Source organism: Choristoneura fumiferana, chromosome 5 (assembly GCF_025370935.1).
Source record: "Choristoneura fumiferana chromosome 5, NRCan_CFum_1, whole genome shotgun sequence".
Taxonomy (NCBI): Eukaryota; Metazoa; Arthropoda; class Insecta; order Lepidoptera; family Tortricidae; genus Choristoneura; species Choristoneura fumiferana.
This window is the reverse complement of record NC_133476.1, coordinates 1,542,755-1,561,580: the sequence shown is the minus strand read 5'-3', so window position 1 is coordinate 1,561,580 and position 18,826 is coordinate 1,542,755. Positions and strand designations below refer to the sequence as shown.

Sequence of the window (18,826 nt, the reverse complement as noted above, 5' to 3'; positions counted from 1 at the left end):
GCATTGGCCTGCCATGTTAACTGCGGTTTAAGCCCTCTTATTCGAAATAACCTAACCATAAAATTTTAATTTTGATACAAGCTTTTTTTGTTACTTTTTGTTGACTGTACTTCATTGTCACCCAAACTACATTTTGCATACCAAATTTCAAGTCGATGATATTAACCGTTGAAGATTTCCATCCTGCGGAGACGATCCTGGCTAGACTACCAGGATGTCACTACTAGATTATTGTACTGTCACGCAATTTAAATAAGGATTCCAAATTTCAAGCCAATCTGACTACTGGAAGTTGGTCGAATTTAACTTGCAAGATTTGATTACAGACAGACAGACAACGGGACAGGTGAAACTAAATAAAAGCTTGTAAAGTCTGTGCCCTGCAGTAGTAGGATCATTTATTCAGTAAGTAGGCCGCAAAGGGCTCTTTTACATGTTTTTTTTACTACCAGCCAGCCAGGGGTCGACAACCTGCGGCTCGCGAGCCACATGCGGCTCTTTGGATGTGAAGCTGCGGCCCTTTAGTTCGATACGCAAATATTATTTATCTAATTTGTTGTGAAAAAACACTACTTGTATATGAATAAATATATATTTTCCTTATGAATAGATAGATTAGTTGTTTTATTAAAAAAAACTTTATATATGCAAGTGTATGGGCCTTGATATGCATAAACCTTTCGATGATGATGATGATAGATTAGCCGTTTGCTAAATGATGAACGCTAGCGTGATTGATAAAAGTTTATTTGCTACACGTGTGAGCTGTAAGCTTGCTTAATTACAACTAAATTAACCTATTATAATAATCCGCGTCGCATAAAGGTGCCGCGGCGGCGGTGTAAGATTTTAAAGATCGTACAGCAAGTATTATTTAGTGTTGGCAAGAATTTTTTTTGTGGCTCTTTAAAAACTTAGAAATTTTGTAAATTCTAATTTTTGACTCTTCCGGCTCAAAAGGTTGCCGACTCCTGAGTCAGTCTAAAGGCACTTACCACACAAGTAGTCGTTACAGCAAGCTCCGACGCGAGGGGTGCTGAGCAGGTCTTCTTCGGGGGAGCACACCGGGGGGCTGCAGGTCATCTTGGTGCAGGACACGTGGGCCACGTTCTGTCCCGGCTGCTTGCTGCAAGTGCATTTACTGCACGCGTCTTCCTGCAACCATAAAGTCCACGAGGCCTCGTACCACTCCACGCCATTTCTTCGACATTGGAATTTAAAACGTATAATCAATCTAGTAAAGTTGACTTTTGCTTCCACTTTATGTTATGATTAATATTTTGTATTGCCCTCTTGAAGCAAAAGGCGGTATCTAAAAAAAAAAACACTTTTGAGTTGTTTATACCATTGCGTAGCTTAAGATATTCTGAAGATGGTATAAATAATTCAAGTGTTTTTTTACAAGCTTTTATTTAATTTCACCTGTCCCGTTGTCTGTCTGTAATCAAATCTTGCAAGTTAAATTCGAACAACTTCCAGTAGTTGGACTAATTTGAAATTGAATACAGTTATGATCGTCTCCACAGGAAGGAACTCTTCAACGGTTAATGGCATCGACTTGAAATGTAGTTTGGGAGACAATACAAGTACAGTCAGCAAAAAGCTTTTATTAAAAACTAGCCGCTACCCGCGACTCCGTCCGCGCAAAATTCGTTTATAGCTATCCCGCGGGAACTATGCCATTTTCCGGGATAAAAAGTTTATGTCCTTCTCTGGGATTCAAACTATCTGTATACCGAATTTCATTTAAATCAGTTGAGTGGTTTAGGCGTGATGAAGTAACAAACAGACTTACAAACTTTCGCATTTATAATATTAAGTAGGATGAAATGTTTACCAAAAACTTATTTAATATTAGTAGGATGCGATGCACTTGTGTGTGTGTGTGTGAGAGAGAGAGAGAGAGAGAGAGAGAGAGAAAGCTGTAGTAGTCTTACCTGCCACTCGTCGCCAGCGTAGTGCTCGTGGTTCGCGTCGCACGGGAAGCATTTGGTCGGCTCTATGCACGTGTTGTTCACACGGACCTGTCGAAGATAATTGACAAGATTTCATTTTTTTAACACCTGTAAATTACTACAGGAATCGAATGAATTTTGCCTCCTGAACGTGGGAAAATATTTATAATAATTTATTTCTCCATATTTAAAAAATACATAAAATTGAAAAAATATGTCTGAATTGCCAATACTACCACAGAATAGATATGTTTCCTTTGCCTTTTTCACCAGAAAAAGGAGCTGTCATCATTTTGACAACGTGTCTATGCAACGTCTACGTCAGATTTACGTGATCTTTTTTTTAGAGACTAGACAAAAGTAATGGATCTATTGTGTGGTAGTTTTGGAGTTATGCCCTTTTAGAATAAGCACATCTTAAAAAAATGTAATAAATTAATTAATAGTTGTAGCGAATTTTAAAAATATCAGCGTTTTTCTCTTTCCAAACAGAATACAGAGAACGAATCAAATTATAGTCTTAGAAATATGAAATCTTGTCAATTCTTAGCAACCGGTTGGTTCGATACCTCTATAGTAGCGGACGTTAATATGAAACGATTGAAAAGAATTGTCAAAACATTATAATGATCACTAGTCTAGATATAATATGATTTTAGGTGAAGCTTGGCGAACTTGTTTGATCGTACAATCTATTGATTGGCGTAACTTAGGCTATGTTTAAATATAATATAACAACCCTAGAAAATTTTGTATTCCTGAAAAATTGCATTATATTAAATCCTTCATTCCCTTAAAACTTAAGGCTTTTTATAAGAGGTCTTGGTCTTGATGACGTCTGTTTGATATGGTGTCCGATGAGAACAATTCTGTTTCACAGTATTGGCTCTGAGCACGACATCCGCGCCACCTAGCGTCCGCAACTTATTTGGCTCTGATGCTCTGACGTTTTGAAATTTCATCGCAACATTGTGACGAAAATCAAACCTATAACGAATTAATTTAAAATACAAAATTTCTCTGATACCGTGATTTAGGTAGACAAAAGGTTGTGAATTAATTTTTGGTCATTAAAATTAAATGAGGTAAGTAAAATTTATTAAAAAAGTGTGTGTTTATTTTCGTTATGTCAGGGTTTGTTTACTTCATGTTTAGTTGTATTTTTACTGTAAAACGAAAAGATAAAGCTATCTTATTGGTTTCTCTGAATAATAGTAAAATTATTTAATTGTTCATATATCGCTAGTAATAAATTAAATATCGTTTTCAGATCAAAATGAGTATCACTCAATATAAAATTTCAACCACGAACCGTCTCATAACGAAAATTGTTGCTGGACATGTCCGAGATGTAGAGGAATTAAGAACAAAACAGGTACAGTGTTCAATAATTCAAGCTCGCATCATAACACAAACATCTATTACTAAAATTAGGTAGTTAAAGTCTATACAAATTGCTTTGTTAATGACAGATTCATATGAGTATGACAGATGACAGAGCTTAGATTATTTCTTCTTTTGGCCACTATGAGCGCTGCGATAGATTTCATTACCCCCACCTAGTACTTCGCACTCTCCCAATATTGTTAGTCTAAGTCCTTACCTTCCCTTCGGGACAGAAGCATCCCTCCGTCGGTTGTTTGCCGCACTTCTTGGGGTCCTTGGCTAGTTCGTCGTAGTTATCGCAAGTCCTCTCACAGTCCACACATGTGCGGTACACCAGCGGCGCCTCGCTTTAAACAACACAAAAATAATAAAATAACATAAGTGTGCGGGAAAGTTGCCGTACAATTTAGGTGATATTTGGTATGTAGATAGTTTGAAACTTTGGGAAGGACATAGGATACTTTTCGTCTCGAAATATGACACAGTTCCCGCGGGATAGCGAAAACAAATATTTTGTAGACGGTGTCGCGAGCAGTAAAGCTAGCAAGTAGGTTGTTACTTTTTGTTAAGTAAGCTAGAATCGTACAGATTACTGTCATTAGAAGTGTAAAATGATTATGGTTATCGTTTTTTTTTTTAAATCGTCCTTCCAACAAGGGTCACCGACATATATCCACGCGAATTAGCTCGTTGAAGTGGCAATGGGCAGGCCATATAGCACGGAGAACAGATGGTCGCTGGGGCCGAAAGGTTCTCGAGTGGAGACCGCGTATCGGCAAGCGCAGCATAGGACGTCCACAACGAGATGGACGGATGACCTGGTTAAACTCGTGGGTTCACGGTGGATGCAACCGAGGCAACTGGAGGTGTATGGGGGCCTATGTCCAACAGTGGACATCCTATGGCTGATATGATGATGATGACTTTCTAAAAGGGTAGAATATTGGCGCAGTAGTTTTGGATACAAATAGGGTGGTGGACGAAAAGTGGGAAAAACTAGTTTATTCTAGCTTACCAAGCCAGCGGGCAGAGCTTGGTGCGCCAGTCGAGGCACACGCCTTGCCGGCGGCACGCGCTGGAGTACTGGTCGAGCGCGGCGCAGATGTCCGTTGCGTTTGCGCACACGTCGGCTTCGCACGCCTCCGCGAACGGCTCCGGCTCCACGAGGGCGTGGCACTGAAATAAAGTACTAACTATATACATCCAGGTCATGTTTAAAATAAAATGAACAAACTTGATTCGTTTTTAAACGAGTCCCAATGAAATACAGCGTTGCGGGGATATATTATCCCACTCAGCAAAATCATGCTGGGGGCCTAATTTATACTCTACGAGATTTTTTCAAATGTATTTTTTATTCATTATTTTCTTTATTAGCATAGTTAAACGAACCAAGTTTATCCATTTTTATTCTGAAGCATAGTGAGTTTTTTTAACAAACCGTACCTACTCACCGGTCTAAACTAAACTTATGGATCCGAACTATAATCACGCGTCCAAACAACACTGATGGGTCCAAACTATACTCACGGGTCCAAACCGTACTCACCGCTCTAAAATAATCTCACAGGTCTGAACTATAGTCACGAGTCCAAATTATACTGAGGGGTCTGTACCTACTATACTGATGGGTCCAAACTACACTCACGGGTCGAAAACCAAACTCACGGGTCCAATACAGTCACGAGTCCAAACAATACTGACGGGTCGAAGCTATACTTACTGGTCCAAACTTATCCTTGTCATAGAGATTGAGACACTGGTTGTCCTCGGGTGGCAGTGGCACGCACTCGGGCTCCGGAGTGGGCTGGTCGCACTGCTCCTGCGGAGGCAACGCCAGTGCTGCCAGAGACGCCGGCGCAGCCTCCCAGCTCTTGCCGTACTGAGGAGGGGGTTTATGAGTCGGTTACGAAAGCTAAGTCGCTACGTTTAAGATTCAACGATGTAAACAAAAAATCGAAGCAGATAGGCTTGAAATACGCTCACGCGTAAGACAGCGCCGTCTGTGCGACATTATATACTTGTGTAAAATTCACCTTTCTACCGCGTTATGATGTGTCACACAACTATCACCAACCACACACATGACATTTACGAGTTAACTTATTCAGTCTGAGGATTATGTGATAGCGGTAGGAGGGTGAGTTTTGCATGAAGTCATGTTTCGCACAAGAAGTCTTAGACTTGTAGTCGCAGTGCAGCGAACATTTAGTTTCTAGCTAGTAGTATCTGATTTATTCAATGTTACCAGTTCAAAGTCGTCGGTGACAGTTCCGTTGCTAGTGACGAGTTCTTCCTGGTAGCCTGCGCAGACGCCGCACAGGCCTTCCGTCGCATTACCGTACACGTGCGACGGGACGCGCACCGCGAACTCCATCTTGGCTTGCTGCACTGACAGCTGTCAAAATAAAAAAAACGGTCATCTCTGGTTCGAGTAGCACAGGGTTTCTCAACGTGGGGTCCACGGACCCTTAGGGGTCCGTAGCATGTGTATCAGGGGTCCGCAGTAAGTCTGTCCATAGAAGAGAGTGTGTATACGGGTCAGTCTGTAAACATATGTATTAGGAAATTTCCAAGAATTTTTTTGACAGGGGTCCGTGGAATTGTTTAAATTGTGAAAGTGGTCCGTGACTGCAAAAAGTTTAAGAAACCCTGGAGTAGCAGGTGTCTCGCAAGGTACAATTTTGAGCCCTGTGTTCTTTATTACATATCATCATCTTGTTATCATATGTGTCTCATTGTATGTGTTTCACTGCAGGGAAAAGGCGTCTTCGTAGAATGAGGGGGCTTGTTCCATATCCATACACACAATTGAATCTTTTCAAAGTCAAAATATTTTTATTCAAGGAGGGTTTTCACAGAGGCGAAATATCGCTAGAGGGCGTTAGTATCGCAAAGTCTGTTTGACGTTTAACGTTTGCTTGCTCGTGATTGGTTAAATAACTAAATGAGCCAATCGCAAGCAAATGTCAAACGTCAAACGGACCGACGACGGACGGACGATACTAACGCCATCTAGCGATATTTCGCCTCTGTGAAAACTCTCATTCTTATTTTTATTTCGAAAGTGTGTACAGGTTTCTCATGCGACGTTTTCCTTCACCTCAAAAGTCATGTTAAATTAAAAATGTAATCTCGCAGATAAGTTCCGAAAAACACAGAGGTGCGAGCCCAGACTCGAACCCACGACCAGACTACCGTCACTCACTAAAGTAAAAAAAAAAATAACTTAAACTTAATTAAACAACTAACTACATTTCATACGAGTAGCTACAGTGAAACTTCAAAAACAGCCATGAGCCAAGTGTTCACTACGCGCACTCACCTCCACAAACGCCTTGAGCAGTTCCACCGTTACGTCCCGTTTGTTGGGAGAGTTGATGGTCACCCAGTTTTTCTTTACGGGGTATTTGTACACCACTTCCTCGCCAATTGTCGTCACGAGCTAAACAAGAAACATGACAAAAAGTCACACTTTACTTTGAAAAAAAAAAAAAAAAACTTTCTGCCGAGTTTCTTGCGGTGCATTCTTCTTGAGAATGGTGATTTTTTCAAAAGCGCTGGTAATATAAAAGAGTGATACCTAAGAGAGCCCTTTAGCGGGCCACTTACAAAACAAAAAAAAGACTTTTTGAGATGAGTTTATTTCCAATTTGAATGAAAAAATTTGGGCTCCAAAACTGCAAAAAAAAAGTTACTACGAAAATGTAATGTACAAACTTGTTTGCTGACTGTGATTTTTCCAGAATGTCATCCGAACTACATATCTGTGCAACATTTCCAGTCAGAAGTGGGTGGAATACGACGTGCAACATTTTGCTTTAAAATATACAAAATAATGCAAATAAACATCCAGACCAGACAGAAAGCTTAATGGAACATTCGATTAAAATAAGTTTTTGGTAAAAATTTCATTTTTAATACAAGATTTTTTTGCTGATTGTACTTTTTTTGACTATACTTGTATTGTCACCCAAACTACATTTGCATACCATATTTCAAGTCGATGCCATTAACCGTTGAAGAGTTCCGTCCTGTGGAGACGATCCTGGCTGGACTACCAGAATATCACTACCAAGATGTATTGTCACGCAATTTACATAAGTATACCAAATTTCAAATCAATCCAACTACTGGAAGTTGGTCGAATTTAACTTGCAAGATTTGATTACAGACAGACAGACAGACAACGGGACAGGTGAAACTAAATAAAAGCTTGTAATTACTACACAATGCAAAAGAGTAACGAGACTGACATAACAACATACCACTGGATTTACATACTTAAATTTTATATTTGGTATTTCTTGAGTTCCGACAGGATACAGAGTCAGGTACTTTTTTTCTTCCATCGGGATTACCGGGGAATGAAGCTAGTCACCATTTCGCAACATACCTTCTTAGTGACAGGGTCTCTGCGTATGTGGATGACATTCTTGCCATAAACGACATGGACTGCCTTCGTGCAGACCGCGCTGGTCTTCTCTTCGCAAGGGCCGTTGGTGGCGTACACCTTTAAATATGTTAAAAATAATTTAATACAAGCATTATGGTGACTGTACTTGCATTGTCTACTAAACTACATATGCCTGCCAAGTCTATGCCATTGATCGTTGAATAGTTCTGTCCTCCGAAGAGATCCTGGCCGGACCACCCGAGATATTAATAGAATATAACTAAATATTCATAGTTAATAGGGCTTAACGCCAAATACTTTAAAACTGTGTTTTTCTAAATTTTCTTTAACTGCTCGACGGCTCAATTAATTGATAGACGGCTCAATTAATTGATAGAAACCACTTGGTAATTATTTTTTCACATCTCTCTTCAGAAAAGTAACTTTTCCTCCCTGACAAGAGGGAGCAAAGTGCAGCTTTTCTGTTCAAGGCTTTTCTAAGTATTTTATTAAAATGCCATTTTTTGAAGTTGATAATTGTAAAACCACGCCATTTTCTATGCTGGTTGCTCTTTAACAATATTTAGAATTTGTTTTTTTTTTCAAGTTTCTTAATGCTCGGTGTGAAAAGTTGTATGAGCCACTCGGGAGCAAATTTATTTTCATCTTGGGCGTTAACACTTGAATCCCTCATTACGCTCAGGATTCTACTTTACTTTATTGTAGAATTCTTCGCTACATTCTGGATTAAATGTACGCCCTCGCCGTAAATACACCATTTTGCTCCCTTGTGACACAAATAACTATTCTGGCTAAATAGAAAAGAAACGAACGTGATACTCTATACTTTATCCCCCTAACGGCTATCTGTTCTCCGTGATATGTGACCGGCCCATTGTCACTTCAACAAGCTAGTCCACTTAGTGCTTGGCTATGTCGGTGACCCTAGTTCTTCTACGTATCTCCTCACTTCTGATTCGATCCATAGAGAAACCCGAGCATAGTCCTTTCCACAGCTTGCTGAGCAACTCTGAATCTATTTATAAGGCCTATAAGTAGTTAATACTAACTAGAGTTTTGGATAGCTATAAACTTGCTTCTTTATTCCTTTTATACTTACTTCATACTTGTGCACTCCGGTCTCGTTGCGGTCCCGGGATGCGAGGTAGGTGCAGTTCCCAAGGAACGGCATGTCATCTCCCTCAAACGTCGTATATTTGGCGGGGGTACCCAGCCCGTGGCATTCACCTGGCAAATATAAGATATTGTTTCACTTAACAGTTCTAAGTGATTCACTACACAGCGTGTACTTTTATAGACCGATAGATAGATATATTTATACGATTATTTGTCGTGAGTCACGGTCGTAATCATTGATTGTCTGCGTCTCGCAAAAAACGTCTAATAAGCTAATACAGGGTCGGCAACGTGCGGCCCGAGACCTATCTCTTTGCGGCCCGCGATTGTTTTGTTATATCACTTATAGTACCTTGCCTACCTACATTAAGTAACTAGGTAGATATATCAGGTATAAAATTATGTTACAAGTGCGGCCTGCCTTTGTAATTATTTTTTTACTATGTGGCCCATGTCTTTGAAAAGGTGGCCGACCCCTGAACTAGTATTTAAAAAAAATCTAATTCGCCTGTCGGTTATCAGAACCAACCAGCAGATACCAACAATTTTCCTTTTGAAACGGTTTGAGGTTGAAATTTTATATTGAGTAAGTAATACACACAAAACCGGTCGTCAAAATAATAGGTATTTTGATCTGAAATGGATTTAATTTATTACTAGCAATACAAGAACTATACAAGAAGATATATGTTTACTATTATTTAAAGAACCCATTAAAGTAGCTTTCTCTTTTCGTTTTACAATAAAAGTACGACTAAACATGAAGTAAACAAACTCTGACATAACCAAAATAAAACACACTTTTGAATAAATAACCTATTAATGAAAAAATGAATGAGGGCACTTGACACTATATGGACACTGTTGCGTGAGGTTTTAAGTATGGCTTTAAAGTCTGTTATTGCGGGCGTGAAACGGATAAACATACTTAATACAGATAAACCGTACATAAAATATCAGCATGTCACCATGCAAGACCGAAAAAAAGGACAAATTCGACAAAACTGTCTCAAAACACAGATCATTGCCCCGAACGCATATTTGCCATAATTAATTTCAATATTCAAAATATTCAAAATTAATCTAATTATAAATAAACCCGGTCGTCACCCAAAATATGAATTTGACATTTCAGAGACCTCACGCTACACTAGCGCCTTAGTGTCGAATTCAACGCAATAGCCCTCATTCACAGCCCTTTGTCCACCCAAATCACGGTATCACAGTAATTTTGTACTATAAATGAATGCGTGATATGTTTGATTTTTGTCACAATGAAATTTCAAAACGCCAGAACCTCAGAGCCGACAACCTTGCGGACGCTAGGTGGCGCTGATGCCGTGCACAGAGCCAATAGCTCCGTTAATAACAGTATGTATACAAAAGCACTCACAGTCGAGACACTCCTGGGGCGGAATGCAGGCGTCCCCTTGCCGCAGGGTCCCGCGGGGCAGTAGCAGCCGGGAAGCAGTGTCCGGGCTCCGCGGGGCAGGCCTGGCGCGCCGCGCCGCTCGTCGAGCATGCTGGCTCGCACGCCTTGCTGTAGCACTCGTAGTGGACCAGCGGCGGCGGGCATTCGGCCGCTGCGGTTAACGAGAAAGTAACGACAAAAGGAAAATGAGGGTCACTTGAATTTAACAGTTCTACCATTTGTAGCTGGGCCAATCAACTTTTTTACCGACACTAATCTATCCGTGACATTATTCAAACAATTGCAGATTTTTGTAAGTAAACATGTTTTTTCTGTAATTTAATAGATGGTGTACAATACATGCCATCGTACGCAAGTTCAACCTATTATACTGTGAAATATCTTGTTGGAAGTACGATTTTTTGGTAATGACAGAGACAATTTTGGTAACGCAGGAGACGCCCAAAGTGTCGGAATAATAGTTGAATGGCCCAGCTATCACTTTGTGGCTTAACTTTTGCGTAAGATAATTTAAAAAAAAAAGTGTTAGTATCTTTTTTTTTCAATTTTAGAAAGATATGATTTTCCTACTCAAATTAAGAGAAAGAAGAGAGAGATAGTTTAAAAAAAAATCCAAACAAAAGTGGCACAGAGTAGTGTGACGTTTTTTTTCATACATATAGGGTACAAAAGCGAAAAGATATTTTCGAGCTTGACTCTACATAAAATTTCTACATGTTCGTCTACTCACGGCAAATCAAGGCCATCCTCCACCCAGCCACATCCAGATCCTTATCCGCAGCCAAGCACTCCGCCACGAGCTGTTCCACCAGCAGGCAGCGGCACTCCTCCTCGGTCCTCTTGGTGCCGTTCACCACCAGGTCAGTACACTTGCACAGCTTCTCCAGGCAGATGCTTCGCCACATGTCCAGGTTGAGGACTTTGCCGCATTTGGAGAGGGGTTCTTTGCTATGGAACGAATGGGCGAGAGTGGTATGAGCTATTTAGTTTAGTTTGTGCAAGGTCCGCCCGGATTGCTACCACCATCTTGTTCGATAATCCTGCCGTGACGCAGCAGTGCTTGCACTGTTGGTTTTCAGCGTGGAGAGTATGACAGTCGGTGAAATTACTGGCACTTGAGGTATCCCATCTTAGGCCTCTAGGTTGGTAACGCATCTGCAATACCCCTGGTTTTGCAGGTGTCTACGGGCGGTGGTGATCTCTTACCATCAGGAGACCCACCTGCTCGTTTGCCATACAGTCGAATAAAAAAAATGACACACTGTTGCACGCATTTCTCCTCAAAATGGAAACGTATAGTCATGACTAAAATAATTTCTTTGCTCACCCGCGACCATGATAGCTAAGTTTTTGCAAGATATGCGTGTTCCTGCACTTCCTCCACCACCACACTGTAAGAACACACACAAATCACACAAACCCATTTATCACCACCACCACTGTAGTGACTGACGCGTTTCGAAACGTATAGTCAACCAATTTGATTTCTAAGCCACCAGGCGACTAGGAACCCTGTCATAGTAAATAATATTATTTTTATCATACTTCATCGTCAATCAAGTTATTCTATGCCTATATACTAAAGGACAATGGCCCCAATTATTCCCGCGGGAATTATAGATTTAAGTATACTTTTTCTTCTGAAGGGAGTTATGATTTTAGTTTTAAAAAGTAAGTAGGTCATTTCAGACCAAAAAGGTTTCAAGTCAGCCAACGTTTTATTTACATCTTTAAAACTTAGCTGTAACAAAGTTTCACACCATAATAATTTTCCACGCATCATGAAACTTCGTTATATAATTATATGTTTAACCGTTACTTAGTACCCATAGTACAAGCTTTGCTTAGTTTGGGACTAGGTCAATTGGTGTCAATTCTCCCATGATATTTCATCATCATCATCATCATTCAGCTTATATACGTCCCACTGCTGGGCACAGGCCTCCTCTCAGAACAAGAGGGCTTGGGCCATAGTTCCCACGCGGGCCCAGTGCGGATTGGGAACTTCACACACACCATTGAATTGCTTCTCAGGTTTATGCAGGTTTCCTCACGATGTTTTCCTTCACCGCAAAGCTCGTGGTAAATTTCAAATGTAACTCCGCACATGAATTCCCCCCCCCCCCCGGGTGAATGAAACCCCGGCTCGCACCTCTGAGTTTTTCGAAATCCATGATATTTATTTATTTATATTTCAGAGCCGTAAGTAAAGACGGGCAAGACACACTGGTCAAAAACTTTGATTTTAAGGCATTGTGGGAACTTGGCTTGAAATTCCTAATTTAGCGAAAGCACCACTTACGTGATGACGTCACACAGGTCCCAGGCGCGGCGTTGCCGCTCCGGCGGGATGACGCTGGTGCGGCAGGCGCGCGGCGACAGCCCGGGCTTGGCCCAGCCGCGCCCGAACTCGTCCACGCTGCGCGCCGGCCCTCCGCCTGGCAAGCGTAGGTCGTTGCTCGGGTTGCCGTCGAAGAACCCGCAGAGACCATCTACGTAGCCTTTGTGAGTCTTGTACAACTGTGAACGTGTAATGAAACAATTATAGAATTCAATTTTACGACGTATCTCCCGACCTGATAATGATAAAACCTATAATAAAGAAAGAAAGAAAGAAAGGTTTATTTTGGCTCCAAAAGTACCACCTAAAACTAAGACTAGGATTAGCACTATAACTATTGTTTACATCTAAAACTAAAATAAATAAAACAAAATATAAATATAAACCACCCGCATCAAACTTGGCTCAAATGTTCCCATCCTCTCAGTGGCACAGCCCCGCTGTATGGCCGACGAGATCTGCTGAACCAAGTACAAGCCGGAACGGGGGTCACCACCTATGTCCCAAACCTGCATCACAACTTCCAGACCGAAGACTTGGCGTCCACCCCCCATGGACCAGACGTCTCGACCGCAAAACGCATAAAGTAGTACGTAAGGCTGAGTATTTCAGGCGTTTAGACCACGCAGCATTCTAAGCTACGGAACCAGCTGTCTACATTACAAATCGTCACTATACTTTGCAAAAAGCTCGTATCTAAAACCAATATGTCAACAAAATTGAACCTTGACATAATGTGCATAAAGTTCACTCGGATAAATTAACTATTTTGAGGTACGAGTTTTATTTAAGTAGTGACGATAAGAAGGCATTAGCAAATTTACTGTACAAAAGTAAGCCACACTCATACTCACCCCAATCTTGACGTCGCCATCTTTATTGTATAGTACCGTAAAGTTGTACTTTCTGCTCTTGATGGCCAGTCCGTTGCCCAGCTGGCTGATGTCAAAACTGTTCTTTTGGAAGCAGATCTCCTTCGTTTGATCGACTGCAAAAAAGTTCAATCGCTTTGTATAGACTAAGAAACAGTGCCAGCCGGAATCGCGTAACGAGGGTTCTGAATAAAGCAAGCAAAAAGGCCAATTCATGTTTCATGAACTGAAACAATCAGCGCGACCTTATGATAGATAGACTTCTAACAACACACACATCTGGGACTAACTGGGTCTGGCTAGCGTTGTGAACTGTTGTGTTGTTGTGTTGTTGTGTTGCTCTGGTTGAGTTCGAAACGCGTCAGTGTAGTGTGGTGATGGAGGAACTGCAGGAACACGCATATCTTGAATAAACTTAGCTATCATAAGATCGCGGGTGAGCAAAGTAATTGTTTCCGTTCTTTGATATGGACCTCCGCAAAGTAACGTTTGATTCAATAAATTATTCATTAGCATTTTATTTTTATTTTAAAAAGTTTTAGCTAACGAGGTGCTGGGTTTTACCTGTGTACTCGTAGTTGTCGTACTCTATCATGAGGCTGGGCTTAACGAGGATAAGCTGGTCGTCCTGGCGCACCAGCAGCTCGTTCTGACATCCACTCACGCGGCACTTCTTCCGGACTGTACAATAGGTAAATTATGTATTTCATTGTTATTTTTACAATGATATCGAAAATACAAACTGAAATATAGATGCATAGAAAAACCAGAAAAATAAGACCAGCGCTGTGAATCGAACCCAGGTCCTCGGCATTCCGTGCCGCGTGCTATACCGCTACATCACCGCTGGACAGTGATACAGACACGAATTTCTCCTATGCACCACATATCTCAGCTTATGCTTAGCACGTGGCACGGAATTTCTATGCATCACGGGTTTTTCTATGCATCTATATTTCAGTTTGTATTTTCGATATGGGTTTTACGGGATGACCGTAAAAGCAACAAAAAATTTGGAGTTGAAATAAAAAATACAAAAAGATTCCAAAAAACAATCTTAATTTACAATGATAGTTTTTTTGACAGGTGAAATATCGCTAGATGCCGTTTGTATCGAGAGGTTTCTTTGACGTTACAGTCTTAATAGCGATTGGTTTTTGGTAAAGATGTATTTTTTTTATTTCAACTCCAAATTTGTTACTTTTACGGTCATCCCGTGAAACCAAATTGAGACATGGATGTACAGAAATAAACCAGAAAAAGAGACAATGTCCAGTGGTGGCGTAGGGGTATGGCACGCAGCACGGAATGCTGAGGACCTGGGTTCGATTCCCAGCGCTGGTATCTTTTTCTGTTTTTTTCTGTGCATCCATGTTACAGTTCGTATTTTCGTTAGTCTTAATAGCGATTGACTCATTTAGTTATTCAATCAAACACAAACGTGGCACAAATGTCAGATTGTCAAAATCATTTATGTATGTACTAGCTTTTCCACGCGTCTTCGCCCGCGTGGAATTCGGTTATCGCGCGCTGTTTCCTCGGGAACTGTGCATTTTTCCGGGATAAAAAGTAGCCTATGTCACTCTCGGGCCCATCAACTATCTCTATGCCAAAAATTACGTCGATCCGTCGCTCCGTGAAAGACGGACAAACATACAAACACACACACTTTCGCATTTGACAAACAATGAGTTATAACGGGTGTGGCCTGTAATATGAGAAAATAATTAAAACAGATCATACTCATTAAACTGAACCACGTTAGTTCAGCGTGTACTTTTAAAAATAACTAGTTTCTTAATTATTAAACTTTTAAGTGTATGCGAAGAAGCAATGTAAAGCAAAATGCTTGTTGTTTGTAGGGTGACAGGTGATGTCTGTTGTGATCTAGGATGGCGTACATTGATAGCAATATTTAATTTGTATGAAAAAGGGAAAATCTAACGACTCCATTATTTTTAAAACTCGCTGAACTAATGTTGTTCAGTTTGACGAATACGATCTATGTTTTAATTTTTTGCTCGTATTACAGGCCACACCCGGTATGTACAAAGGCGAACTTATCCCTTTAAGGGATAGTTATTGAAATATTTGTTATTTCCTATTGAATATGTTAGTTATGAAATAAATGATTCTTATTCATATTCTGGGTTACGGGACCGAATAACAACACTAAAAAGTTCATTGACCTATTTACATCGTTTTCGGCCGCTATTTAGTACTGTACCTTTTATCCCAGCACAGCTAGGAAGCTGTTTTTTTTCTATATCTAGGTCTAAGCTTACCAAGCACGGTCCACGCTTCAGAGGGCGACACGTCTCTCGCCAGGATGTGGAAACACACGTCGTACTTGTACTCGTGTCCGTCAAACGTGGTGAACGTACGTCCGGTCACGTTGCAGTACACCGGCCGCTCCGGCGGCGGCGTGCAGCCGTATCTGAACGAGAAAGAGCAATGTATAGTTAGGTTAGGACTCGGGTTAGTACCTACCACACGCATACAGAATACCGGCGTGAAATAGTAGTTTTGCTACTGTGTTTCGTACGGTGAGTGGGAGATCTGGAGGCTAAACTCCCCTCCCCCCTTTCAAAGTCAAAGTCAAAATATCTTTATTCAATTTAGGCTATAACAAGCATTTATGAATGTCAAAAAAATCCACCGCTAAAAACCTATGTTGACAAGAATCCGGCAAGAAACTCAACGAGGTATATTTTTTTAAACAGATTTACAATATTATTAAATGATATCTATACATCACAAGTATTTAATACAACTTTATTTTTAACACAGTAGGTTCGCTATTGGAAGGGATCGCTATTGCGGATCGGAATTATTTCCAAATATCCCTGTCCATGATATAATCATTAACTTTATAATACGCCTTAGATATTAATTTCCTTGACTTATTCTTTCCTCCTAATGTATTTTCCTGTGTATCTAATGAGGGCTGTCACGTATGAATTCGCCGCTAGAGGCGCTAGTGTAGTGAGAGAGAGGTCTCCGAAATGTCAAATGTTAGGTACTGTTTTTGGGTGAGCTACGCGGGTTTTGTTTATAATTAGAATAACTTTGTGAATATTTTGCAATACCTGAAATTAATTATAAATGGCACATATGCGTTACGGGGTAATGAATGTCTGTGTTTATTTATTTATTTATTTTAGGAAAACAAACAGCTTGAAATAATACAAAGTATAAAACACATAAAAATATTACAGTAGCTACAACAGTTTCCACTATTAACAAGAAACATAACATGCTGCTCATCATGCTGATTTTCGGTAATCTTTGTCCTCCCTTTTTCCGAACAAAACGGGACTACGCAACACTGTGGCATGCTCGATATTTTTATGGTACGCTTTTAAGGTATTAAAATGTAAATGATTTAAATGTAAATTTTGTTTTCACGCCCGTAATAACAAACTAACCACTATACTTCAGGCAGGACCTTTGTCCACAGTGGTGCCAACTGGTGAGCGCGAAAACGGTAGCCCTCATTATGTTTTAATAAATGTTTCTCTCTCTCTCTCTCTCTACTTACTGTGGACACTGGTTGGCCCCAACTGGAACAGCTTCCAGCTTCAGGCTGTACCCCGGGGGGCACACGGGCGTGGAGCAGATCTGAGGGGGGGCGGTGGCCCCCGGACGGAGGGGGGGCAGCTTCGGCACGCACTTGAACTGCTGGCACTCCTTGACGGGCGCTTTGCTGGACTGAGCGGCCTTCTCCAGGGAGAAGACCGGGGTGAGCTGCGGGGTTTGACCTGAGGGGAGGAACAATACAATGCAAATAAAAATATTCACTCGTAAACCTTTAGATCCAGCAGTTCAATTAAAAATCCAGGAATTCCTAAAAGTTACATTGTGGTTCACATCACCGTTGCATTAAAAATAATCGTGTCAAACTTCATGACTCTTAACCCAGCGGTTGAGATTTAGAGATTTTAACTCGATCCCGTGGGAACATCGAGATAAAAATTAGCCTATGTATTGTCCAGATATGCTATGTGCACACCAAATTTCATCCAAATACGTCCAGCACTTTTATCATGCTAAAAGGAGTAACAAACATATACAAACACTGACATAAAAAAAAAAAACAAAAAACTAAAAACTATAATTTTTAAAACATTATAGATCGACCCCTCCTACGTAAATTATTGTAACCCACAAAATTAATTTTTTTATTTTATTGCATCATTTGCCAGCATTTAAAATATATTTTTAGGTTCATATTTTTTTTTCATGAAAATTGGTTCTAAGTGTTTTTTTTCCTCACGTTTTTTATGGTAACAACACATTTTTCTTTAATTTTCCGATGGTAGTTGTTGCATGTCACTCAAATCATAATTTACATGGGACGCGGTCTTACCTCAGTCGTTTTGTCATCACAGTGTTTGCTTTGCAGACATAACGCGTGCCATTTATTTTAAGTATCGACTTTTATCCGAATTTCAAAATAGTTATACGTGCGAATTCATATACATGTTTTTATAAAAATGAACCGATCTTCAAAAAGAAAATATGTGTGTTTTACAAGCAACAGATCGAAGCGGATATTACAATCTGCACTTTGCAAAAGGTTGAAATTTAACGATGATATAAGTGAATGTTTTGAGGATTCACAAAACGACACAATAGAAAACAACTATTTGGACGTAATTGCAGGTAAATAATAAACAATTTATATACATAGATATCAGATGAAATAAACTTTAGTGGGTTTTCCAAAGTTAACAATGTGGCCGGCAAGTATGACAATACTTATGTTGTGTTAGGAGGCTCCGCTACTTCCCGCAGTTGTCGACAGATTTAAAAACTTTAAGCAGATTTAAAAAAAAATGACATACTCACAAACTTTCACGTTTATAATCAGAAATTCAATTCAATTTAAGAAAGCGGAATTCTCATGTCAAAAATCAATCGTCCATGAGTTGGAACGTTGAATTTTATCGACTATCGATAAGTTATTTACGAAGCGTATCTTTATTTATTTACTAACAAAAATAGTCCTCAAATTCACATTTAAGCAAAAAAATATTAATAATACCATATAGGTAAGAAAATAAAATTTGTTAACTTCATATCATTATGAACCTATCGTTAATAATAATTAACATCAATAAATAAATAATAACATTCAAATAAAATACAACATCAAATCATCATTTTAAATACTACTTAACTTTACTTAGTATTTCATTGTGTTAAAAGTCACTAATTAATTACTTACTGATTTTTATATGAATACAGAAGTAGATTATAGAAGGAGATTAAACTTATCGATAACAGAAAAAGTCGATAAAATTT

At 39.9% G+C, this 18,826-nt stretch overlaps 2 protein-coding genes across 2 annotated transcripts in view; both read right to left on the bottom strand.

Annotated features, from left to right (window-relative positions):
- LOC141427697 (delta(24)-sterol reductase-like) overlaps positions 1-491 on the bottom strand; it is a 9,661-nt gene extending 9,170 nt beyond the window's left edge. Inside the window, exon 1 of the mRNA XM_074087292.1 lies at positions 450-491. Coding sequence (XP_073943393.1) covers positions 450-491 — 42 coding nt within the window. The remainder of the gene's footprint in view (positions 1-449) is intronic.
- A 490-nt stretch (positions 492-981) lies between these two features.
- The window catches only part of Hml (hemolectin), an 87,826-nt gene continuing 69,981 nt past the window's right edge, over positions 982-18,826 (bottom strand). The window contains exons 49-65 of the mRNA XM_074087291.1: positions 17,061-17,280; positions 15,805-15,956; positions 14,084-14,200; positions 13,502-13,635; positions 12,609-12,826; positions 11,037-11,254; positions 10,268-10,457; positions 9,414-9,424; positions 8,858-8,985; positions 7,738-7,854; positions 6,667-6,786; positions 5,590-5,739; positions 5,065-5,223; positions 4,357-4,517; positions 3,559-3,688; positions 1,938-2,024; positions 982-1,155 (exon numbers count right to left, since the gene is read on the bottom strand). Of these exons, the coding sequence (XP_073943392.1) occupies positions 982-1,155; positions 1,938-2,024; positions 3,559-3,688; positions 4,357-4,517; positions 5,065-5,223; positions 5,590-5,739; positions 6,667-6,786; positions 7,738-7,854; positions 8,858-8,985; positions 9,414-9,424; positions 10,268-10,457; positions 11,037-11,254; positions 12,609-12,826; positions 13,502-13,635; positions 14,084-14,200; positions 15,805-15,956; positions 17,061-17,280 (2,486 nt within the window). The remainder of the gene's footprint in view (positions 1,156-1,937; positions 2,025-3,558; positions 3,689-4,356; positions 4,518-5,064; positions 5,224-5,589; positions 5,740-6,666; positions 6,787-7,737; positions 7,855-8,857; positions 8,986-9,413; positions 9,425-10,267; positions 10,458-11,036; positions 11,255-12,608; positions 12,827-13,501; positions 13,636-14,083; positions 14,201-15,804; positions 15,957-17,060; positions 17,281-18,826) is intronic.